This window comes from Mauremys reevesii, linkage group 3, assembly GCF_016161935.1.
Source record: "Mauremys reevesii isolate NIE-2019 linkage group 3, ASM1616193v1, whole genome shotgun sequence".
NCBI lineage: Eukaryota > Metazoa > Chordata > Testudines > Geoemydidae > Mauremys > Mauremys reevesii.
Genome location: NC_052625.1, coordinates 193,153,657 through 193,179,136, shown reverse-complemented (window position 1 = coordinate 193,179,136; position 25,480 = coordinate 193,153,657). Strand labels below are relative to the sequence as shown.

The 25,480-nt window shown below is 47.0% G+C and overlaps 1 protein-coding gene across 1 annotated transcript in view; it reads right to left on the bottom strand.

The window, feature by feature from the left end:
* Nucleotides 1-25,193, bottom strand: part of TNFRSF21 (TNF receptor superfamily member 21) — a 70,564-nt gene extending 45,371 nt beyond the window's left edge. Inside the window, exon 1 of the mRNA XM_039532067.1 lies at nucleotides 25,125-25,193. Within this exon, the coding sequence (XP_039388001.1) occupies nucleotides 25,125-25,178 (54 nt within the window). The 5' untranslated portion in view covers nucleotides 25,179-25,193. The remainder of the gene's footprint in view (nucleotides 1-25,124) is intronic.
* Nucleotides 25,194-25,480: the final 287 nt, after the last annotated feature.

Genomic DNA, 25,480 nt, shown 5'->3' with positions numbered 1-25,480 from the left:
TCTTGTACAGTTCTCCCAGCTGTCCCCCAACAACGTAGGGCAGACCAGAGAGGTGGAATAAACCAGGATAAAGTTCTAGTATTCAGGGGAGAAGTGGCCAGTGTGGCTATGGGCTTAGCAGAAGGGGATGCAGAGGAGAGAATGGATTCTGAAGATGTATAGGATTTAGCCGATGCCTGAATGCAACAAGGAGTGGACTATAGTCATTTTGATGCTTATAGCACCTTACATTTAGTCTGTCTGAACAGCACAGCGGGAGCACTGCTTCCTGTCCTTGAAGGGATTACAACTAGCTCGACAGAAGAGGGATTCCATCAACACAGCAAACTGAGGGTGGGTGGGGGTGTTCCTACACGGACAGAAAAACTCTTCTGTCAGCATGCACTGTGTCTACACTCTACAGGATGATGCCGACATAGCTCTGCTGACAGAGACATGCGGGTGTAGTCTCTGAAGAACCGATATAACTTAAATTTAAACAAACTGAATGCCTCTCTACTGGGGGACTATAGCAGATGCTGAGGAAATTGTGCTACGATACAGGTGAGCCCCAGACATAGGGATGGAGAAGTTTACAAAGTGATCAGCAATTGGGCCAGAGATTTACATTCATTCATATGCAAGACAGGCAGAACTCCACACTAACATGTTTTATAACTGGATGTTATTACGCTTTTCACACTATAGAATAAGACTCATGCTAGATAATATGGTTTTGTTTACATATGCCACTATATTAGTGTTTTAGCCCCATAATCTACTATGTTAGAGGCATTTCATTAAGATATTGACTTTCAGACCGTCTCAAATGCATTGTTGAGATGAAATTTTTTTTGTTTTTTTTGTTTTTTTAAAACGAAGTCGAAATGTTAGGTCTTATTTCATTATTCACATCCTATCTCTTGCTGTAACCCAGTTCTACTGCATATCGGATATAGGTTCAATTTCTCATTCCAGTTCTTTGGGCTGACGTCCAAGTTTTTAAAGCACTGACCTGCCGTGCAGCAAACTAGGACTTGATTCTGGCTAAACTGGGATTGTGAATCATTTTTCAATAGCTAATTTCACTTTGTGTCCAGGATTTCTTCCTCTACCCACCCCTATTTGGCTGCCCCAGTTTTCACTCTTCAAGTGCAGGCGAGTGTACCAAGTCTCCTATAGATTTCACATAAAAGGTGCCAACAGGCTAAAAAATCCAATTAGAACTGAAATAATATCAGCGGGGAAGGCTGCTGTAGCACCATATCCCACCACAGGGTATCATGTGATATGTGCAGAGTTCTAGAGGACAACTTTCACAGATTTATTTATCAAACTTCTCCATTTTGTAACTAAGTCAAAATTACTTTAGAATAGTGGTTTTCAACCTTTTTCAATTTGCTGACCCCTAAAAAATTTCAAATGGAGGTGCGGACCTCTTTGGAAATCTTAGTGATAGTTTGCAGAGCTCCAGGGGTCTGCAGACCACAGGTTGAAAGCCACTGTTTTATGGTAACAACCACCTTTTGTGGACCCCTTAGACATAGTCTGCAGACCTCCAGGGGTTGGCAGACCACATGCTGAAAACCCCCTCCAGAGGTCTGTGTCAGAAATCAAATTTGGGAGTTCAGTTATTACATTGGTGAAGATTTAATTAAATACTGAAAGGACTACTGGGATTGAGACTAATAAAACCTATGTATTTTCATCTAACAGCTGGGGAAATATATCACTGCTGTACTATATTGTTACTTGCTCTGCTACCTATTCTGGGAAATCAGCCAAGGAGAATATTAAAAAACCCAACAAACATGACTCTGCAAAAAGGATACCAGTGGAAGAGCAAATGACACTGCATCATTTTTGGTGCAGACTCTAGCCTTCTGGAAACCTGTATGCTCAGTCTAGCACATTTACATTTCTCCTGTTAAATAATTTATGGCCAAGGATTTGTACAAAACACATTTTATAAAGGAGCAATTACTTGTGTTCAGAATTTGACAAGGTTGCTTCAGCTGACATGCCAATTATCGTACATCAAACAATTGTTCTGACAGTAAATAAAGGATTGCATAAAATGTTTCTCCCCCTCCTCAGCACAGAAATAAATATATAAATAAAAATCTCTTGCTACAGATTGGGAAACTTCACGCTTGGGCCAACCTAGCTCCGTAGCTCAGGAGTGTGAAAAACCTCCCACTCTGAAAGATGTACTTAAGCCGACGTAAACCCTGGTATAAATACCACTAGGTCAATAGAAGAATTCCTCTGTCAATTTAACTACCACCTCTCGAGGGGGTGGATTAATGACCATGACAGAAAAAACCCCTCCTTTTGCTGTACAAGTATCTACACTACACTGACACAGTTGCAGGTAAACCCTCAATCAGGACAATTCACATGTGTGTGTGGGCATCAAAGAGATGTTAAAATGGCTAGGCCAGTGATTCTCAAAGTTTTGTACTGGGGACCCCTTTCACATAGCAAGCAACCCCCCTTATATATTAAAGAACACTTTTTTATATATTCAACACCATTATAAAATGTTGGCTGCAAAGCAGGGTTTGGGGTGGAGGTTGACAGCTCGCGACCCCCCATGTAATAACCTCATGACCCCGAGGGGTCCCAACCCCCAGTTTGAGAACCCCTGGGCTAGGCCCATTCATTTGTGTTCATAAGAGATCAAGGAAGAGGCTGTACATATGTTTTCCTCTGTCTATATCCTGTAGCTCTAATCTTAAGATCAAAGATGTGTATATACTGCATGAATCTAATGAATATTACCTACATTGTCTTCAGCTTATCTATCCCTGTTATGAACGATCAGCAACTGCCTTTTGTAAATCGGTGCAGCTGGATTATCTTCGTATGCACAGGAAATAGAATGTTAACTTCAAAGGGTGGGCCTTGTGCACTCAACAATGAGGAATCCGGACACATGCTGTGCTCAAAACGCCTGGCAGCCTGTTTCAGCTATAAAAGGAAAACTGTGGGCTTGATCTTGCCATCTCTGGTCTGCTGAACTTTACCAAGGAAAGTCTGAGCCACTGGATGGAGAGCCCCAAGTAATTACTTGGGATGCTCTGAAAGATCCATGGAAAACGCAACATCTAAGCTGTCATTTGGACTTGGACTCCAATCTTTTGATGAACCAGAGAGACTTATTACAAACCAGCAGATTTAACATCTCCGTTATTATCCTGATTTACACATTCTGAAATCAACTGTAACGTATAGGATTCATTTTAACCTCTTAATAACGGTCTTCCTTTAGCTTGTACACATCTACCCCGATATAACGCAGTCCTTGGGAGCCAAAAAAATCTCACCGCCTTATAGGTGAGACCGTGTTATATCAGGTTTGGTCCCGTACACCAGGCCGGACTGGACCAGCTTCCTCGGTGGTGATTTAAAGGGCCCAGTGCTCCAGCCGCTGCGGGGAGCCCCAGGCCCTTTAAATCACTACCGGAACTCTAGCCCTTTAAATCACCACCCGAGCCCAGCTGCCAGAGCCCCAGCATGGATTTAAAGGGCCTGGTGCTCCAGCTGCTGTGGGGAGCCCTGGTCCCTTTAAATCACTGCCAGCAGGGCTTGGGTGGAGATTTAAAGGGCCCAGGGTTCCCCACAGCAGCCAGAGCCCTGGGCCCTTTAAATCACAGACGGAGCTCCGGCAACAGGGCTCAGGCGGTGATTTAAAGGGCCCGGGGCTCCACACGAATTCGGATATAACGCGGTAAAGCAGCGGGGCTCGGGTGGCGCTTTAAAGGGCCCGGGGCTCCCCACTGCTTTACCGCGCTATATCCAAATTCGTGTTATATTGGGACATATTCTGTAGGGGTAGAGGTGTAGTTACTGGCTACCAGCACGCTTTTTGGGTAAGATCTGAAGTATATTTTGATCTGGGGAGTGGGTCTGGCTCTTTGGAACTGGAAGAACCGAATATATGTGATTCTTAGTTTTAATAATCATTTATCACAGAAGTCTGGTTTGTCTGGACAGTACATAAGAGGCTAGAGGGCCTGAAGAAGACTGTCTGTGGCTTCATAATAACCAGTACAGTATTTTGGAAGCACACATTTGTTATTGGCTTGGTGAAATCTTAAGATAGAATGTACCACCAGTTTGGGGAACATGCCCTGTATTTTGGCAGTCTGACAAGAGACTGGCACTCTTAGCTATGTTCCATACCGAGCAGCATGACAGAAGGTCTCCCCTCTCCCCCTGTTTGATTGCCACTGCAAACAATGGGGAGTGGTCCCAAAATGGCAGCTTTGCAGAACTGAGCCTAAAGATTGTAAGCATCCATGTCAGGAGGGGCATCAAAAGCACAATCATATTCCAAACAGATGTGTTTTATTTTAAAAAAAGCTTCTTGTAGTTTTTCCAAGGGTTAAGGGGCACTTCAGGTTTACCAGATTTTCAGCTCAGTCTCAGGACAGCAGGTTTATAAAATCTCTATCACTAAGATTTGTATTGCTTTAGTTAAGGCTACAATTCCCGTTTTAAGGAGGGACTCTGTCAACGTTTATCTGAAGTTGCTGTGCCTCCTACAGTAACATTAGTGAATCTCTTTGGTTTTACTTTGTGTGTTTGACAGCGCTTTTCAATATAGTTAGTTTCACTCTCTGTCTCTCTCCCTGCTGTTCAGTGAGCTTCTCCTTTGCTGAAAGTACCGTAGAAACAGAGACGACGAAAAAACCCTTAGAAGTTTTTTGGGGATTTTTTTAGAAGGTTCTCAAGACAGAGTTTAGCAGGAGAGATCAGAAATCATTTTTAAAGAAGTCAATTTTCAGAAATTTTGAATCATCACAGAATCAGAAGGGGCCGCAAGGTCCTCTAGTCCAGTGTCCCTTTAATATACTGAAACCGATCACCATTTGCTGACAGCTAAAAAAGGCACAAGAGTTTGAGTCCACTTGAATCGAATCTCTTCGGTTGTTGTCAGACTGCACAGATGCCAAATACAAATTTTGATCATCATCAATAAATATGCTCAAGTTGATTTTTTTTCCCCCCCAATAGCAGTGTATAGTGAGCTTTTAGCTCATATGCCATTTTGATTCTTCCATAGCTTTAATTCCTTTTAATAAGCAGAAGTGTTAAAGCAGTAACAATAAGAGACAAGAATTTCAGAGTTAAGGCTGACTTGAGGCTGTAATTGTCATACCACAATAAAGACGAGGCAAAAGCAGAACATACCTCTAAACAGTCCTGGGACTGTCCAGCTTTGACCTCCCCACCCCAAACTCCTCATTCCTGGTTCAAGTGGCTCTTGGCCCATGGAGCTGCAATGCTTGAAGTGGGGAGCGAGACCAACCTGGCTCCTACTGGTCACAGCATCACTGAGATTTGGCCCAGGCGCTCCACCCTTAAGTTGCAATGCCACCCCATGTGCTGGGGTCAGGTTGCAGCCTCTGGAGCCAAGCCCGGCCAGCCTGCCCCACTGCAGGGTGGGATGGCTCTCTCTCTCTCCAACCCCTCCCGGTCCTCAGGGCAAGACCCATCCCACTTTAGCCAGTGGAAACGTTAGGAGACATGGCACAAGTAGTCCAGGACAAGTGGAGTACCACACTTCACCTGAGGTCATACCTACACAGGGAAAATGCTGTGTTAACATACAATGTTCAACTGACCTTTAGAATCAGATTAGGGTTGGAAGGGACCTCAGAAGGTCATCTAGTCCAACCCCCTGCTCAAAGCAGGACCAATTCCCAGACAGATTTTTACCCGTTCCCTAAACGGCCCCCTCAAGGATTGAACTCACAACCCTGGGTTTAGCAGGCCAATGCTCAAACCACTGAGCTATCCCCCGCCTCCAAGGCTGAGACAATACAAGCCTTGGGTTACCTAAAGCTTTATTTTGTGTTTCAACATTAAAGGCAACTTTTGTATTCTTATTTCAGCCTAGAGCCACCTCAAAAACCAGGAGAGATCAACTAGTGTGAGCACAAGAGACTAACAGGACACTTAAAATTTGTTTCACAATATGTATATAAAGTAGGGCTGTCGATTAATCGCAGTTAACTCAAGCGATTAACTCAAAAAAATTAATCATGACAAAATTAATCGCAGTTCTAATTACACTGTTAAACAATAGACTACCAATTAAAATGTATTAAATATTTTGGGATGTTTTTCTAGATTTTCAAATACATTGATTTCAATTAAACACAGAATATAAAAGTGTACACTGCTCACTTTATATTACTTTTGATTATCGTTTTTACAGTGCAAATATTTGTAAACAAGAAACAGTATTTTTCAATTCACCTCCTACAAGTACTGTAGAGCAATCTCTTTATTGTGAAAGTGCAACTTACAAATGTACATTTATTTTTGTTATATAACTGCATTCAAAAACAAAAAACACAAAACGTTAGAGCCTACAAGTCCACTCAGTCCACCCAGTCCTACTTCTCATTCAGCCAATCGCTAAGACAAACAAGTTTGTTTACATTTACGAAAGATAACGCGGTCAACTTCCTATTTACAATGTCACCATTCTAGAGGACATGCTTCCATGCTGATGGCATTTGTTTAAAAAAAAAAGTTAACTAAACTTGTGACTGAACTCCTTGGGGGAGAATTGTATGCAGGTAAAAAAAACAGAGCAGGAGACATTCTGCCATATATTTCATATAAAAGCAATCTCGGATGATGACTCAGCACATGTTCATATTCAGAACACTATCGCTGCAGATTTGACAAAATGCAAAGAAGGTACCAATGTGAGATTTTTAAAGATAGCTACAGCACTCGACCCAAGGTTTAAGATTCTGAAGTGCCTTGCAAAATCTGAATGGGACGAGGTGTGGAGCATGCTTTCAGAAGTCGTAAAAGAGCAACACTCTGATGCTGAAACTACAGAACCCGAACCACCAAAAGAGAAAATCAACCTTCTGAAGGGGCATACGTATGTTTAGCATATCTGGCACATAAATACCTTGCAATGCTGGCTATGACAGTGCCATGAGAACACCTGTTCTCACTGTCAGGTGACACTGTGAACAAGAAGCGGGCAGCATTATCTCCTGCAAATGTAAACAAACTTGTTGGTCAGAGCGATTGGCTGAACAAGAAATAGGACTGAGTGGACTTTTAGGCTCTAAAGTTTTGCGTTGTTTTGTTTTTGAATGCAGGTTTTTTTGTACCTAATTCTACATTTGCAAGTTCAACTTTCACTATAAGGCGATTGCACTACAGTACTTGTAATGGGGAAACTGAAAAGTAGTTTCTTTTGTTTTTTATAGTGCAAATATTTGTAATAAAAATATAAAGTGAGCACTGTACACTTTTATTCTGTGTTATAATTGAAATCAATATATTTGAAAATGTAGAAAACTTTCAAAAATATTTCTAAATTGTATTTTATTATTGTTTAATCACAGCTTAATTTCTTTAATTGCACGCTTAATCCCGCTTAATTTTTTTTAATCGCTTGACAGCCCTAATCTAAAGCCATTAACATCTGAACCCTGTCAACTAGATCAGAAGAGACTATTAAGTGGCAAAAGACTTTATTAAAAGGCAGAGTTAAGGTTACTTGGTGACAGCGCAAGTCGTTCCAGAACATCGAGTTCAGACGAACTCAAACTTCTGAAAATGAGTTAAGGTAAACACCCCTACATCCTTAACACTAGCCCCCTAGAGCTGGCATCTACTCCAGATGCAGTCACTGTGTTAAGTGTAGTTGTATTGAATGGTAGAGGAATTAGCTGGGGTGGTTTGGAAGAGCTGTGACTGTGACGTGAGGCAATCTCCTAGTGAGGTGGGATATGAGACTAGCCCGTGGATTTAATAATGGGTAGGGGAGGTATAGGGTTAGATGGTGTCCCATGTGCAAGCTGTGTGAAAGTGCTGTAAAAGGCGATGAAATGGTTGTTAAATCTGCAAGCATGGTATTCTGACGGGGGAGTAGGCTCAGTATTTGAATGTAGGGCATGGGCAGGTAGCACCTGTCCATTGGTGACGAGAGAGAGAGAGAGAGAGAGAGAGATGGGCACATGGGACAATGCTCAAGGAGAGCAGTGAGGGGTGTGTAGGCCTACATCTTAACTCCCTATTTCCTGGTTTTCATCCCTTTCCAGTGGCCCATATGGCTGCTTTGAGATTCCCCTCTGGTCCTCTCCCTCCTGTACATTTTGTTGTGATGGAATGGGGACAAGTCATGCCCTGAAATGTCTGCAACACGTAGGTGTTAAAAGGGATGGTGAGAGGCAGATTTTCCCCAAAAGGTCCCAGTTGATTCTCAGATTTCTGCCCAAGCTGGGTTTCAGCCTTCAAGGTTGCAGGCTCAGAGGTGTTAAGTGGCAGGGAGTGGGGCTCAGACACCCCCAGAAGGGCAAGGCCCCCCACATACCAGCTCATATTGGCCAGTACGAGGGGCTCCGACCTCCCAGATCCTGGCACACGCGCACACAGATTCAGACAAGACGCCAGCTGGGCTTGAGTGATCCAGCTGGTGTATAACTCTGCAGGCTAAGCATCCTGTTAACTCCTCAGCCTGCACAGGCTTAGCGTAAGCTATTAGAAGTGACAACAGGCTCACGAACACGTTCCCATGCCCAACCAGAGAAGCAAACGCTTTCAAATAATGTTTTAATTTGACTTCCCCCACAGGGCTGGTGGGTGCCCTGCACTCTGTTGGGGTAACCGTCAAGTGTCTGAGATCCTGGTGCAATGATCTGAGCCTTGGTTTGGTTTCTAGCTGTGAGCAAAAATAAAGAAAAAAAAAATGGTTATTTTTAGGGGCTGTTTCTTTGGAACCCCTGGGTCAAGTAGCCCCAAACTTGGATCACTAACAAAACCCTGTTTGCTATGAGACCACTCAGATTGCCTTGAAATTTGGTAATCATCTAGATTTTAGAGCACTTAGAAGAGTGCACTGACTAGCATATAAACAGAAAGCTGGTCTTCATGTTAACTAGAGCAGAGCAATTGCTCTACTGTGACAGTGGACTTGCTTAACTTTAAGTCGGGCAATGGAGCACTCCTGTTTCCCCAGATCAAGAGGGAGAAGTTGTGGAATTATATACTATCCCTAGTAGTGCCAGCTAGTTCATTTTTTTACCAACGTATGAGTGCTCCTCTCGTGGCACATTCAGTCTGGTACAGTGGATAAAACACTAGATTGGAGTCCAGGGTCTCTTCTTGGCTCTGCCATCCCTTGCCCAAAGTGACCCCTCACCTCTGTGTCCCCTACCACTCTTATCTTGACTAAGGCCTGGTCTACACTGTACAGCGCTAGGTCAAACAGAATTCTCCTGGCAACTTAGCTACCTCCTCTGGGGGAGGTAGAGCAGATACCCCGACAGCAGAACCCCTCCCATCAGCATAGGTAGTGTCTTCACTGAAGTGCTAGAGCAGTACCGTTGCAGCATTTTAAGTGTGGACAAGCCCTAATCTTTAGTGGGGGGGACTGTCCCCTATGCTACAGAACAGTGGGGCCCAGGTCTCAACTGAGGTCTCTGGGTATTACTATAATACAAATAATTGGGATATGTTAGTAACAATTATTTTCAGCTTGAAGCCTTTGCATAGACAATTACACTTCTAGGGGAAGAAGGAAGCAGCCCCTGCGTACAGCATTTTTTAATCCACATTTAATCTATAAATTAAAATAGAGCTAGTAAGTATTAGCAGGGAAAGCATACCGCCACTGATATTCTGATATGTTGAGCGCTTGTACCAATTTGCCAGACTGAAAACTCAGCTGTATCAGACACTGCCTAGTCTCCCATTCACCTGTAAATGCACTGACTAGCATGGAGATAAGAGCTCTGAATAGCCCACACGCCCAGCCAGTTAGAGGTCGGTCGGTGTGTACCAGAGGGAGTGCAGGCCACCAGTCACAAAGCCTGAGGTAATGGTTTGGAAGCCAGGGCTGTACAGGGTGTCCAAACGTTATTCAGTTTTGTTCTCCACCCCGGCCCCCAGCGCACAAAGCTAACAATGCTTGCGTCGCTTAGCTTGTGAAAGATTCAAGGGACGACAATGCGACAACCAGGAACTACAAAAGGACATTAGTTAAAAATTAAGTCAGTGTTGATAACAGATTCCTCATTCTCATGACTTTGCTTAGTAATGTCAAAACTCAGACTGAAGTAGCTGACCAAGCTAATACTTCTAGTATCAACAGCTGCAGGAGCACGGGCAGCGGGTAGAGTCCCCGTTCAGGGAGGCTAGCCTCAGCTCCGCCCCTTCCACCCCTCCCTGCGGCAGGAGCCCCATACCCCTGCCTCCCTCATGGCTGGAACCCTCAGGCTGCCCCTCCCTGGGGGAGCCCCAGGCCCCCCACCCCACTACCTGCCTGGAGTCGTCCTGGGCCAGCTGCAGCCATGCCGCACCTCCTCTCCCCAGACTCCAAGCCACCTGGGGAAAAGCATCTCTGTTTGATATGCCCCATGCAGGTCTCAGCCAGCTGATGAAGCGGTATGTGCTACTCAGCTTCTCGGGTTCACCAGTAATCTCCCTGGAGTCCAGAGGACGCTGAATAGCACATACCGTCTTCTCAGCCACCCCGGAACCTGCATGGGGTATAATAAATCAAAACCAACTCCCCCCGCAAAACCCTGCAACTGGAGGGTCCGGCAGTAGCACCTATTATATCCACTGCCCATGCGCAGGAGCATAGGAATAATTAACTGAAACATGAAGCATAATCCGATTCGTTACTCAAATACTAAAGAGTGAATTGTGTGAGAAAAAATGAGGGGAAAAGACACCTCTAGTCAGTATATCGGATTTCAAGTTGTTGCTACAGCACTGTTCTTAATGCCCAATATGCCCACTGAAGTTGCCATCAGCAGTGGAGAAAAGCACTCTGCATCCAGCGTGAATAAGAGTTGACACCCCAGTTCTTTCCACCACAAAAAGAGCTGGTTTACATTTGGAAGAGCAGTTCTTGTTCAGTCATAATGCAGTGTGCCAAAACATCTCTCACATCAAAAGATGCACTTCCATGAGTTTCCAGTCCATTCAGATGTTTTAAGGGTTTAAACACCAAGGCAGTAGAGACATTTTGGATGCTACAAGGGAGCTTTAACTAGGACAAATTGGGAAAGAGGGAGACTCAGGCTGGCTATCAAAACATTTCCATCAGCTCTGGCCATGCTACCCCCTATTTGATTCCCTTCACTAGCTCCTGTTTCTTTCCACAGGAAAGTCAAACTTGCCACCCTCACCTTCATTCCACTGTACAATTCTGCCCTTCTCTACCAACTTCCTCCCTCCCATGCCCTCTGCTCAGCTCACTTCTTTCCTGGTTTCCTCTCCCACTATGGAGTGTTGCACTGATTCCTATGTAGGCCTTCTACTGCTGCTCTCTTGCCTGATTCTGAAAAAGCGCAGGCAACGTAATAAAGCTCGCCAGTCAGAAACCCTAAGAGCTAGCAGTAGAACTGAAATGGCCACGTCCATTACTCATCTGAGCTACCAGAGCTTCCTGATGCTTGTTGTCAACCTCAATCTTCCTTCCTCTTCAACTCCATGCGGTGTTTGTTACCCCAGGTGTTTTCTTTGTCTCAAATTCGGGCCCAGTTCTGCCAACTGAGCACAGTACTTGCCGTAACAAGCAATCCCACTGTGGCTACTTATGGCAGTAAACACTAAACCCAACAGTAAGTGTTTTACAAGACTGGGCCTCAAAAAGCTCTCCAGGTCAGAGATACCATATCTATTGCTATACTCATTCCTCCTACAACTCTGTCATGGTTTGTCCAATTTAGGACCTGATTCACTCCTTGCCCAAGTGAATCTGCTCGTTGCGCCAATGGAAATTTTGGCTGGGAAAGTGGCTTGGGACCCTTAGATTCTACAACCTCCTCGTGTCATCTTATTTCTGTAATGTCACATACACACTCAAAGTTACTAAGGCTATGGCTACACTTGCACTTCAAAGCGCTGCGTGTAGTCAAAGCACCAGCGCTGGGAGAGAGCTCTCCCAGCGCTGTGCGTACTCCACCTCCCTGTGGGGAATAATGTACAGCGCTGGGAGCCGCGCTCCCAGCGCTGGGGCTGTGACCACACTGGCGCTTTGCAGCGCCGCAATTTGCAGCGCTGGAGAGGGTGTGCTTTCACACCCTGCTGCAGTGCTGCAAATTTGCAAGTGTAGCCATGGCCTGAGGGAAGATCAAGGCACTGGTAAACTTAGGAAAGCACACGGACAAAAAAAATCTGAGTGTGGGGCACGACAGTAAGTTGGTAGAAACAAGAGCTGACGCGTAGGCAAGGACCGAGTTATAGTTAGCAGTGAACTTTGATGCTACAGCTGTTAGTCTGTGGAATTGCCTCTGGAAGGAAATGGCAAAATCTCACCACCTGGCACACAACTGAACTGGACATCACACTAGTAAACGTGTAATGGGGAAAATTGTGTACAAGCAGAGTCAATTGTCTAGTTCACTAAGTAAAGTGAGTTTTCACTTGTTAAGCAAGCCATTAAGCAGTTTCATTTATGCAAGGATGATCCACTATAATTCATTTTCACTTGTGCTGAAAAGTTTTGTTTAAATCAAGCATAAGTTTTGTCACCTGTATTGAAGTGGTGACGCACCCCAAATACATGTTTTCCCTTCAGTTATGTATGACAATTATTTTGGACACTCTTCCTCTTCCCAGCTGCTAGTGGTTTTAGCTTTCCTAACTACACCTGCTTTCCTTTAGATTATGGGTCTGTAAAAAGCCACCTGTGCAGAGGACAGGATACCTTCTATCCCGGAGAGTAAAATCTCCAGGTCTGTTTCTATTCTCTCTTCCACCCCCAAGAGACAGTGGAGCAAGGCAACTAAGATAGTCCGGGTCTTAAACAGAAAAGACAGAAGAAAATATGCTGCAAGTTATTTATTTTAACTTGAGTTTAATGATGGAGAGGTTCTTAAGGAAGGCAAATGAGTTCTCATTTGTAGAAGTGTTGAAAATATTCTAATTAGGTTTGATCTTTTTAAGGGAATACGTGAATTTTGCTCTAACCTACCAATAGCCTTTTTTAGGCCTGCATAGAATAATGAAATTTAAGGAATATGCAACCAAATTGTTCCATACTAATAAGCTGAAATAGTAGCAAGGCCTCATTCAGTCCCCACCTAAAGAAACAATGTGTGACATGAACAAGCTATAGGAAAAGCTGTGATGGTCAGTTCCTACCCTAGTACACATGGGAGAAATGAAACAAATGTTAAGTGTACAGAGGACTACACATTTCTGTAGCACTTTATGAAGAGCAGGCACTGATCCTGTCCCACCATAAATGGCAACACTCTAGCTGACCTCAATAGGAACAGGCTCCCAAGACCACTAACCAACAACAACAAGCAGCACCCTCAAGTCCCCCTCCTTGCCTTGATAAGAGAAGTAATGCAACAAGTGGGAGAATTCAAGCAAAAGAGTGTGAAAATTGAAGTAAAGGTAGATTAGGCTCCTTTAAAACTCACTGCTTTCAGCAATCTGAAAGAGTCACTGCCTGCTGCATGTTAAATGACACTTAACGAATGACCCAAGGTAAAGTTATGAACACAAGAAGGTTACATAACATAATTATTGACTGATCAGATAGCCAGCTGTAGCTTCAGAACCACTAACCAACTTTTACTATTGGTACAAACAGTGCAACTATGAACAGGCATTTTATTTTTATATGTGAATCAGTGTAAGTGAATTTATTCTTGAATGCAAGCCTCCAAGAAGGTGATATGGATCATTAACCGTTTAGTCTGTCAGATCAATTAAGTTATCAAGTGATAGCCAGGGAAACACTGTCAGTAAGTTTCAGAGCCTGGGGAACATAGTTTGTTCTCTGTAGTTTTTGCTGTTGAATACAGTGGTGTTTGGCTCAATCATCTGTTATGATTGAGAATGAGGCCCTGATACAGACCATATTTTGGCAATTTATGAACCTAATCTGACCTATTTTCTGAAAATCTTTAACATGGTGTAAAAATTAGTGTTCTTATATCTGAAGAAGTAATTCATTTGGTTTTCCATTTAACACCTTTATGACTTTAGTTTATTTTTCTTTATCCAGGGATTCTCATAGGGCCAGCAGTGACTTGCCAAGACCCACCCTGATCCAGAGAACAAACACATTCCTTAGCTATACAGTTCACTTGAGTACATAATTTATTTACCATCCACCTGGATTATGCTGACATACGAACTTACTGGTGTCTCCTGGGAAGGGAAATGGGGCAGTCTGTGTGTTAAAGCCTTACCTGCAGTAGAGGTAAACATTCAAATGAACTCTGTGCTCAGGCTACAGAACATTTCAATGTTAATATAAGACAGCCAAGAGCATTTAGATGTGGTGAGCTTTCACTTCTCTCTCACCGCAAGGATTGCAGCAAAAACTCACATTTCCCCTGTAAGGTGCTGAATACACAGTGCCATAGCAACAGCAATGCTCAGAAGGAGGGAGCTCTCACTCTGCCAACCTCAGAAGATTTCTTAAGTCTAGACAGCAAAATTGCTTCCTTATGAATCCAGATTAAAATCAGAAATTCAAATCTCTCACTTGGGTTTATAATACATGCTATTGCAAGTCACCTCCTAAAGCCTTGCACTGATCAACCCTGCAAGAGCCAAGCACAAGATGCAGCCCTGTTAAATATCTTCAAGATGAGGCTGGCAAATAGGGAGGAGGATTCCTGGAATGGTGGGGGATTCATTATTCTGACTTCTATTAAATTTCCCATAATCCCAGTTGGGAGTTTATTTCTGATGCAATTAGTTGTACAGTAACTGCCACATTTGTGGGTTAAGGGGATGACATCTATCAGAGATGGCGGAGCTCTAAACAACTCTTTTCTTGCCCGTGCAGGATTGTCCCCTGCCTACGCTATCTAGTCTAATATCTTAGAAGTTCAGTTGTTAAAGTCATGAGTCTTGTGGCTGCCACCCCTTCCCTTGGGGTTGGGGAGACAATTCCATGGCCTGTGGCCTAACACCTCTCGCTGTCAGGAAGGATTCTCGCTATTCCACCTAGAGGGACCCCCACGCCCACGCCACCCCCACTGCCGGGGTGCCTCCTGCTGGGCAGTGGGAGATACCAGCTAGGATCCTGCCCAGGGAGATGGGGAAGAGGAGGCAGAGTCCAGGGGATGCAAGAGGAAGCTCCATCTCAATCCTCTTGGCTGGGGCCGAGGGACTGCTGAAGCCGCCCCCTGGCTCTGGACACCTGCCCGCGGGTGGGAGCCGGGCCGATGGAGGGAGAAGCGGGGGGCGGTGCCCGCTCGGGGCGGGGGGTTCCCGGGGTCTCGCCGCAGCAACGGCGGCAGCATCGCGCCATGACTCACTGCAGCGACAACAACCGGCTGCGCCGCGGGCGAGCACCGCGCAGAGCCGAGTCGCAGCAGCCGGGCCAGCCCGGACAAAGGGGCCCGCGCGCTGCGGCAGGGGGCCGCGGCCCAGCCCACATCGCCCCCCTCCCGCCCCCAGCCTCTCGGGCAGCGGGCGCCTGGTCCTCCGCGAGCGATGCCCAGCCCGTCCCTGAGCCTGCACGAGCAGCGCCACGGTGCCCTGCCCCCCAACCCGCCATGCACAGCCCGTGTGCACCAGCCCCTCACTCACCCCCAGCCCGGGCCCTAGCGATCCCAGCCCCCCATCAGCAGCCCCAGCCCAGGTCCTAGCGATCCGAGCCCCGGCTCCCCATCGGCAGCCCCCTACTCCACTTAGTCCCATACAAAGCCAACCCCATGCCCTAGCGCCCCCTGGTATCCCCATCAGCAGCCCCATCCCCCCCAAACTCTTCCCCATGTGCCATAGTCCCCTCAGCAGCCCCCATCCTCTAGCGCCCTCGTTCATCAGCACCCACCCCACCCATCAAAACCCTTGCCCTTCCCCATGTGCCCTAGCCCCCCCATTCCATGCCATGTGCCCTCGCCCCATCCATCCTCATCCCTCATGTGCCCTACCCCCCTTTCTATGCCATATGCTCTAGCCCCTGTATCCTTATCCCCCATGTGCCCTAGCCCCCCAATCCATCCCATATGCTCTAGCCCCCATTTATCCTTATCTCTCCCCATGTGCCCTACCCCCCCATCCATCCTCCCCATGCCATGTGCCCTAGCCCGCAGCACTCACAATGAGAAGGCTGGAGATGGCTGCGTCTCCCCGGCCGGCCTGGGGAAGGCGGCGGCGGCGGCGCGGCTGCTCGCAGAAGCCCCCATGGCTGGCGGCGGCGGCGGTGAGGCTGGCTGCGGGCTGTCACAGCGCCTTGGAGCCGGCCGGCAGCGAGAGAGCGGGGCGCGCCTGGCCCGGCGCCGCGGCGTGCACGGCGGAGGAGCAGCCCATCTAGGCGCGGCGTCCTGGGCTGGCTGGGGGCGCTCAGCGGCGGCGGCCGCTGCTGCTCGGCTGCGCGGCGCTCCGGCCCTCCGGCCCCAGCAGCGCGGGCTGCAGGCAGCGAGGGAGCAGGGCGAGGCGCCTGCTTCTTCCCATCGCTACCGCGGGGCTGTGCCAGCCTCGCCGGCCGGCTTCAAACTCCCAGCGCGCGGCAGGGCGGAGCGAGTGGGAGCCGCGCGAGGGAGAGGCGTGGCACGCACGTGAGGCGGAAAGGGGCGGTGCCTCCCTTTGTTGCGTCACGCGGGGGGGGGGGCAGCGCCCCCCACCGTTCTGTCTGGGAATGGCATTTTGACCCTCCCCCACCCATGGGGCTGGAGGAGCCAAGGGAAAATACCTGACCTCAAGCCTACTGCAGGCCATGGGCATCTTTTCTATTGGAGAGTCTGACCCCCTGCCAAGATGCAGGATTTGTGGTGTCTAAACCATCAAAGACTGATGGCCGTCCAGCCTTCTGTTTGGACCCTCCTTTGCCGGAGGTTGTCAAAACTCCCTAGGCAGTCTGTTCCATTGTCCTATTTTTACTGTTAGGAAGCTTTTCCTGAGATTGAAGCTAAATCTGTTATGCTGTAGTTTGAGCCCGTTGCCTCTTGTCCTGCCCTCTGTGGCAAAAGAGAAAAGTTTTCTTCCCTTTTTTTTGAATGTCCATCTATCTGTCGATCTCTATCAATGCCAGGTGTGTGCCAGACCAGAGAGAAGACAGAAGGATCAAATGAATCTCTCTCTCTCTCTCCTCCATCTCCATCCCATCCTGACACAGACAGGGGGGGGGGGGGGACCACCATTCCCTAATGGCCATTTATGGACTTAGCCACTAGCCACCATTATCCAGTCCCCTTCCTTTTAAACATCGTTATAGTCCACCCACCTCCTCCCAGGTAAGGAGTTCCACAAGTTGAGTGACTGTGCATGAAGAAAGAGAACTTCCTTTTTTTATTAAAACCTGCCCCTGCTATTTAATTTTCATTTGGACCCCCCTATCTGTGTATATAATAAGTAAATAACTTTTCCTTATCCACTTTCTCAACATCACTCATGATTTTATATACCTCTATCATGTCCCCCCCTTAGTCTTCCCTTTTGGTGGACTTTCAAGTATTTGAAGACTCCTATCGTGTCCTCCCAGCATGAACAGAGTCCTTTTACTGTTCCCTTACAAAAATTCCCCTGTTTCAACCAGGTGACCATGAATGATATCACTCTCCTGAGGCTAACACAGAAAGATATAAACCAAATGTTGCTTGAATGCGATCAAAACCCAGGACCATCCGCTGCCATGCTTTGTGCTGCAATGATTCCAGTCTACTTGCTACTGGCTTGGTGTGGTAAAGTGTTCTACCGTGGAGGATGAAATAAGGCAGCCTCCCCGAGAAAGCTTCTGCAATGGCTTTCAGAGTACCTCCAGGAAAGCTTCATGGAGATGTCCCTGGAAGATTCCCGCTCCATTCTCAGACACATTAACAGACTTTTCAAGTAGCTGTACTGGCCGCGAATGCATCCCACGTCTTCAGGGCAAATCAAACATTAAACACTATTGCTTTTAAACCCCATACTGTAGTTACAAATGTGCACTCACCAGAGGTGCCTTCTCCGCCTTCAGGGTTGGGGATCCCACCTTGGGAGAGTATTGGCTCCAGGGTGATGAAAAGGTCCTGGCTGCCGGGGAGAACAGATTCACCGCTTGCCTACTGTGCATCTCCTCCTCCTCCTCTTCCTCATCCACAAAATCCTCCTCTGTGTTGCATGCAGGGGCGGCTCTAGGAATTCCACCGCCCCAAGCAGGGCGGCGCGCCGCGGAGCGCCCTCTGGCGGTCTCCGGTCCCGCGGCTCCGATGGACCTCCTGCAGATGTGCCTGCAGAGGGTCCGCTGGTCTCGCGGCTCCGGTGGACCTCCCGCAGGCATGCCTGCGGATGCGCCACCAGAGCCGCGGGACCAGCGGACCCTCCGCAGGCATTTCTGCGGGAGGTCCACCGGAGCCGCGGGACCAGCGAACCCTCCGCAGTCATGCCTGCGGAAGGTCCGCCGGAGCCGCCTGCCGCCCTCCCGGCAAAATGCCGCCCCAAGCGCGTGCTTGGCGTGCTGGGGTCTGGAGCCGGCCCTGGTTGCATGAGACTCCCCCCTTGCAGGTGTCCACGGACAGTGGTGGGGTGGTGGTAAGGTCCCCCCCCCCACAGAATGCCATGCAGCTGATCATAGAAGCAGGATGTATAGAGCTCTGACCCAGAGCGACCATTTGCCTCCTTTGTCTTTTGGTAGGTTTGCCTGAGCATCTTGACTTTCACGCTGCATTGCTGTGTGTCCCTGTTGTAGCCTCTGTCCATCATGCCCTGTGTGATTTTGGCATGATGGACAGATCTTCTTTTTGATCGGAGTTCTGCGTGCACAGATTCTTCTCCCCATACAGAAATCAGATCCAGTGTCTCCCGTTTGTTCCACGCTGGAGCTCGTTTGCAATTCTGGGAGGACTGCATGTCACCTGTGCTGCTGAGCTCGCCACGTTGACCAAACAGGAAATGAAATTAAAAAGTTCCCGGGCCTTTTCCTGTGTACCTGGCTAGTGCATCGGAGTTGAAAGTGCTGTCCAGAGCGGTCACACTGGAACACTCTGGGATAGCTCCCGGAGGCCAATAACGTTGATATGCTTCCGCACTACCCCAAATTCAGCCCAGCAAGGTCGATTTTAGTGCTACTCCTCTCGCCGGGGAGGAGTACAGAAGTCGATTTTAAGAGCCCTTTAGTCGACGGAACAGGGTTGCTTGTGTAAAATCGACCTAATGTGGCTAAATTCGACCTAACCCTGTAGTGTAGACCAGGGCTCAGGAAGTATACATGGGAATAGCACAAGTAGGGACAAAAATCAGGAAAGCCAGGGAAAGAATGAGTTACAGTTAGCAAGGAATGTTAGAAACAACAAGAAGGGGTTCTTTAACTGTGTCAGACAAAAAAAGAAAGGGATTGTATGGGTCCACTGCTCAATGGAGAAGGTAAGCTGGTAACAGAAGATAAGAAGGTGGAACTGCTCACTGCCTACTTTGCTTCAGTTTTATCACAAAAAATAATATGTGAGCAGATGATGAGTAAAGTTATCATAGACAAAGAGGAAGGGATGCAGATCAGGATAAGTAAAGAATGCATCAGAGATCTTCTGACCAATTTGAATGAATTCTAGGTGGCAGGGCCTGATGCTATTCACCCAAGGTACTGAAGAAATTAGCTGAAGAAATCTTGGAGCCACTGGCCATAATACTTGTAAACTCATGGATGACATGGGAGAGGTCCCAGAAGACTGGAGAAGGGTGAATGTAGTGCCCATCTTTAAAAGGGGGTAAAAGGAGGAGCTGGGGAGTTATAGACCAGTCAGCTTGACTTTGAAACCTGGAAAGCTACTAGAGCTATGTATAAAACATTCGATTTGCAGATACCTGGAGGACGAAGACGTAATTACTAGCAGTCAGCATGGATTACTAAGAATAAATCACGCCAAACCAGCTTACTTTCCTTCTTTGACAAGGTAACTGGTTTTATGGATAGGGAGGATGTGTAGACATAATATACCTAGACTTCAGCAAGGTTTTTGACACAGTGCCACATGACATTTGATAAGTATGCTGAAGAAATGTGGGCTCAGTGGAACTAACATTAAGTGAATACATAATTGGTTCAACAAGCACAGAGAAAGAGTAACTATTAATGGAATGATGTCAGATTGGAGGGGAGGAGCCTCAAGGTGGGTTCCACAGGCATCTGTTCTGGGTCCACTGTTGTTTAACATCTTTGTTAATGACCTGGATGTCGGAAGAGAGAGCAAACTGATCAAATCTACAGGTGACACAACACTTTGGTGATAGAGTTAAGATTCAGAGGGATCTTGATAAATCAGAGAACTGGGCTATAGACAACAAAATGAGTTTAAACAAAGACAAAAGTAAGGTGCTACACTTAGGGAAGAAAAACCAAATGAACAACTACAGAATGGGGGATAACTAGCTTGGCAGCAGCACTGCTGAGAAGGATCTGGGAGTAGTGGAATATCAACCTCAACATGAGTCAGCAATGCAATGCTGTTGCAAAAAACAAACAAACCCTGCAAATGCAATTTTAGGTTGCATTAACAGAGGCATAGCATGCAAGTCATAGGAGGGGATAGTACTGCTCTACTCAGTGCTAGTTAGGCCTCAGCTGGAGTGCTGTGCCCAATTTTGGTCACCAAGGTATAGAAAGGATGTAGAGAAGCTGGAAAGGATCCAGAGGCAAGTGACAAAGGGATGAATTCCAAGCCATATGAGCGAAGGCTGAAGAAACTAGGTATGCTTAGTTTGGAAAAGAGATTAAGGGAGGACACGATAGGAGTCTTCAAATACTTGAAAGTCCACCATTAAAAAAAAAGGGGAGAAAACTTTTCTCTTTTGCCACAGAGAGCAGGACAAGAGGCAACGGGCTCAAACTACAGCATAGCAGATTTAGATTCAATCTCAGGAAAAGCTTCCTAACGGTAAAAATAGTAGGACAGTGGAACAGACTGCCTAGGGAGTTTTGACAACCTCCAGCAAAGGAGCTTTCAAAAAGAAGGCTGGATGGCCATCTGTCTTTGATGGTTTAGACACAACAAATCCTGCATCTTGGCAGGGGGTTAGACTAGGTGACTATTACAGTCCCTTCTAACCCTATGATTTTATGACCATTCCCCTGTTTACATAGGCATACCCTTACTATCATAAGTAGCCCCATGGTCACATAAACCCCACCACTGAAATTCAGCTACCTGTGCAGTGAAAGGCAGCAGACATCAAGTGCACAGCTTCTGGCAGGTAGAAAGATATTTGGGCTAAGAACATTCACTGGGGAAATCCTTACATTTTAGTCATTGCACCATGAGATCTCTAATATGCACACAGCACAGTGTGGCCTAAGCTTTTCAACGACTCTAGCTATATCTCCTTCTGCAGGCTGAAGGGCTGTGTTAAATCTGCTCTGAGCTGAACCTGTGTGTTTGCAAGAGTCCAGTTATTGTGACCTGAGGTGTAGACCATTAATCTAGTCCCTCTCTCCAAAGAGAATGTTAAAGAAAACAAAACCTAAGGGTCAAATACTGGAGTCTTTCCTCAGTTCTTACTCTGAAAAAACTCCTAATAAAGTCAATGGGAGCTTTCCCTGAATAAGTGTAACCCGCCGGTGAATGTGTGTTCCAGGTCTCCTTTTGCCTGACACACGGAGAAAAGGAGTTGTTTCAGGCGTCAATTTTTACAATTTAGCCTGAAATATTTCTAGCTCAGGGTCCCTGCTAGCCTGCATAAAATCAGTCGGCTGCAGCCAAAACACCATCTTTTTTAACTAACAGCCCAGTATTATGTGCACCTTCTCATCACACAAAAGGCCAATAAATCTCCATTAGAAACACAGTCTATGCACCTGTATTCTTGTCACCTGTATTTTACAGAGTGTGTGTTCTTGGAATCTGAATGTACTGGCCTTTTCCCACAATGCAAAGCTGTTTGTATGCATAGGAGCTACTCCATCATCTGTACATGAAAGAAACTGGCAGTTCCTGCTATTTTCCACAATGCCCTGCTAATTTCAGACCTTAGGATCTCTTACATGGTATCCCTAAACTGGGAGAGTCCCATAGTAGAAATGGACCAGGGAGGCAGCCACTTTCATGGGTACATAAGGCCTGTCATGAGAAAGGAAGGGCTGACATATAGCCCTGGAAGAGCCCCTGCTGCTGCTACATGCTGTCACAAAGATGGAACAGCAGTCTCCACTCCAGCAGCGGTTGCACATGTTGCCAAAGGGATGGAGCAGAGGTCTTGGTGGAACATGAAAAGCAAACCCCTACTGCTGCCTGCGTGGCTGCTGGCTCTGACCAGATATCTGAGATAGCCCTTCCCTGTGTGACTTGTCTGCTCTGCTCCCCAGCCCCTTGGCTTCCCAGCAGAGGAGCCCGCAGGGTCTCAAGATCCACTTTTTGTCCGGGCTCAGGCCTGCGATGCTGGAGTTTCCCACTGGGGACTAGTCCAGGGCTGGATGGCCTGCTGGGCCCTTCCTGTCTGATTGCTGGTTCCCCTGGTTGGGCTCTCCCTTGAGTCGAGTGGCCTCCTTGGTCTCAGGCAGTTGCTCGTGTGAGGCAGTCAGCGCCATCTCTGCTGCTAAATAATTCTCCGTCAGCTGGAGCGCATTGGCTACGAACTCTGGCCAGCATTCGAGCTCTCAGTCCCTACCCCCAGCCGGAAGTATGTGAGCAAGCTGCTCCACCACGCTGAGCTCAGACCTCCTAACTCCAGCCTGAGTCTCCTGCTTTAACAACTTCCAGCACACGTCTCTTCATTTCTGGGTGACCATGTGGGGCCAGGCTCCCTGGGGGGTTTTCTCCCCATGAAACCTTGGTGAGAAGGGCTCCACCATGATGCTGAGGTAGTCAAGTATGACTGCTTTCACCTGCACATAGTTGGGCAAACACTGCATCCAGCCCCCAGTATGAGGTCTGTACTGGCCCCATCACGTGTGATACCAGCATGGTGGCCCACTGGTCAGGGGACCACGAGGCTACCATCACCACTTACTCAACCATCAAGAACGCCTCTGGGTTGTCCTCAGGACCCATCTTTGTGACTTTCACTGGCACTGATGGGGTGCCTGGGCCTACAGCTCCCGCAGGGGAACAGATCACAGAATATCAGGGTTGGAAGGGACCTCAGGAGGTCATCTAGTCCAACCCCCTGCTCAAAGCAGTACCAATCCTCAGATTTTTACCCCAGTTCCCTAAATGGCCCCCTCAAGGATTGAACTCACAACCCTAGGTTTAGCAGGCCAATGCTCAAACCACTGAGCTATCCGTCCCCCGCCCCGAAGTACCGGGGAGCATCAGGATTAGGCTTTCCCTTCCCTCAAGGAGGGATCTTCAGGCAGTTCCTGCCTTCCCTCAGCCCTTTCCTCAGGCCTTCAACTAAGTGTTGAAGGTTTGTTCTCTCCCCTGGTCTGCCCACAAGTGAGCTGTTCTGCTCCCTTTTAACACCTCCTCCAGCCTGCGCATGTCTTCCAGGTGTGGCAGGGCGGGGCTGGCTGAGCTCAGAGCATCTGCTTAGCCCCGTGTTGTTCAGTGTAAGATCTGCATATCCCATCACAAGTGGATATATTTCAACATATTAGCAGCTTGATGTTTCTGACCTACTCAGTCAGCTGTGGCTTGGTAACCGAAATCACCATTGTCATTTTTAGGCTTTGTAGTCAACATTCTCCCACTGAGATGAATGAGTTCACACCTCTTCTGCTGCCGTGGTTCTAGCCCAGTGATACTCAGACTGAGGCTCCCGAGCCTCGCGTGGCTCTTCAATGTGTTTCCTGCGGCTCTTTGCAGCACAGGATATGAAACCACTGTGTGATTTAATTATGAACCAATCTAAGGCTATGTCTACACTTGCAGAGTTTTTGCGCTGTCGGTTTCAACGCTGATAGTGAACCGGTGAAAGAAAAGCGCTGGTTTGTGTATTCACTTCCACAGGCATCAGAGAGTGTTTCCATTTGCAGCACTTCCATTGCCCATGAGAGCAGTGCACTGAGGGCAGCTATCCCACAGTGCAGCTCTCTCCATTTTGACAATAGGTGTTGTAGGAAGGGTTGGGGTGATCGCGGGGCATCCTGGGTCCTTGCGCAGCCTCCTCTCCCCAAACACTGATCAGCTCCAGTAGCTCAGCATTGCTCCAAGCAGGGGATGGTTGACTCCCTGGAACAGGCATTGCCACCTGGCCAGATGATAAGTCAGCACTTGCCAAGAAAATAGGAAGGGGAGTTTCAAAGTTCCCCGGGCTTTACAGGGGGAGGGGTGGATGGCTGTTTACCTGGTGTCAGAGCAGCAGAGCTTCACCGCAAAAAGTCATTGGCAAGTATAGATGCTCCCACAGTTTTTGCGCCAAAAAGGGACTTTTTCAGCTTTAAATAGAAAGTGTAGACATGCCCTAAGTTATTAACCAATCAGGATGCTTTTACTATGTTATTAACCAACTATAGTTGATAAAAATAATAATACTTGGTCAGTCATTTTGCTGTGAGAAATACTATAAAAATGTTTCCCCGTCATATTAAAGTGAATATATAGCACTCTTGGAAATGAAACAATGAATTCACACTACTGTGGCTCTTTTGGGTAATGTTGATCGCTAATTTGGTTCCTGAACCACTGAGGTCTGAGTATCACTGTTCTAGTCTCTCTGCCTCTAGAATCAAGACAGCCCAGGCTACATTTCACAGGTTCTCTCTGCAACAAAAGAGATTTGAAAACTAATGACCAGATTTTCAGAGATTTTGAGCAGCCATAGCTGCCATTCCGCTTAGATTCTGCACAGAGCTGTGGTAGTTCTTATGGGAATTCATGCAGGAACCTTAAATAACCTCAGGAATTAGCAGATTTCAATGGTAACTGCTCACAGTTCTCTTTGGCACTGATCTGCCAGTCACAAACGATACCTAATGCTGCTGCTCAAAATTCAAGAGCCAACAAATAAAATCACAAATTCGGATAAACTTTTGGGCCACGTTCTTCAGCAGAAGAAAACCAGTGTACTCCCTGGCTGGTACAGTCACCAGACAAGGAGCCAGCCAGAGTGCAGCTGAAATGAAAGAAGATTTGAAATGTCTCATTGAAACTCATAGGAAAAACCTTGATCTTGTACATTGTTTAAAAACACTACAAGATGCAAGCCCCAGACAAGTAGATAACACCCCACCTTATGCCACGCAGCCCAGAGTTTGTAACCAGCTGAGAAGCCAGTACAGGCCTAAGACACTAGAAGATGCTTATGTTTCTAGAGTATCTATTTACCTTAGACACTATTAATCCTTTCAGCAGCACAGCAAGTACACACCCCTTGGTCATATCTGGAGCACCCAGCAGAAGATGAATGGTTAAGACATCCAAATTTCTGCTGAAGAAACCTGGGTTCTGTCTGTTACAGCTCCATTTTGTTTCTTAAAGCTGTCCCCTTACTCCATTTTGTTCTTGTTCTCCTCTGTGGCCGCCCCTCCCTGGCTGCTAAGTTGTTTACCAGGGCCTCTGCCCTTCTCAAAGGGAGGGCCCCTTAAGTTGTTTAACAAAAGCCATTGCCCTTCTCAAAGGGATGGCCACTTATGCTAAGTGGGACCACTGCCCTGTTCAAAGGGTTAGTCCTGTTATCACCT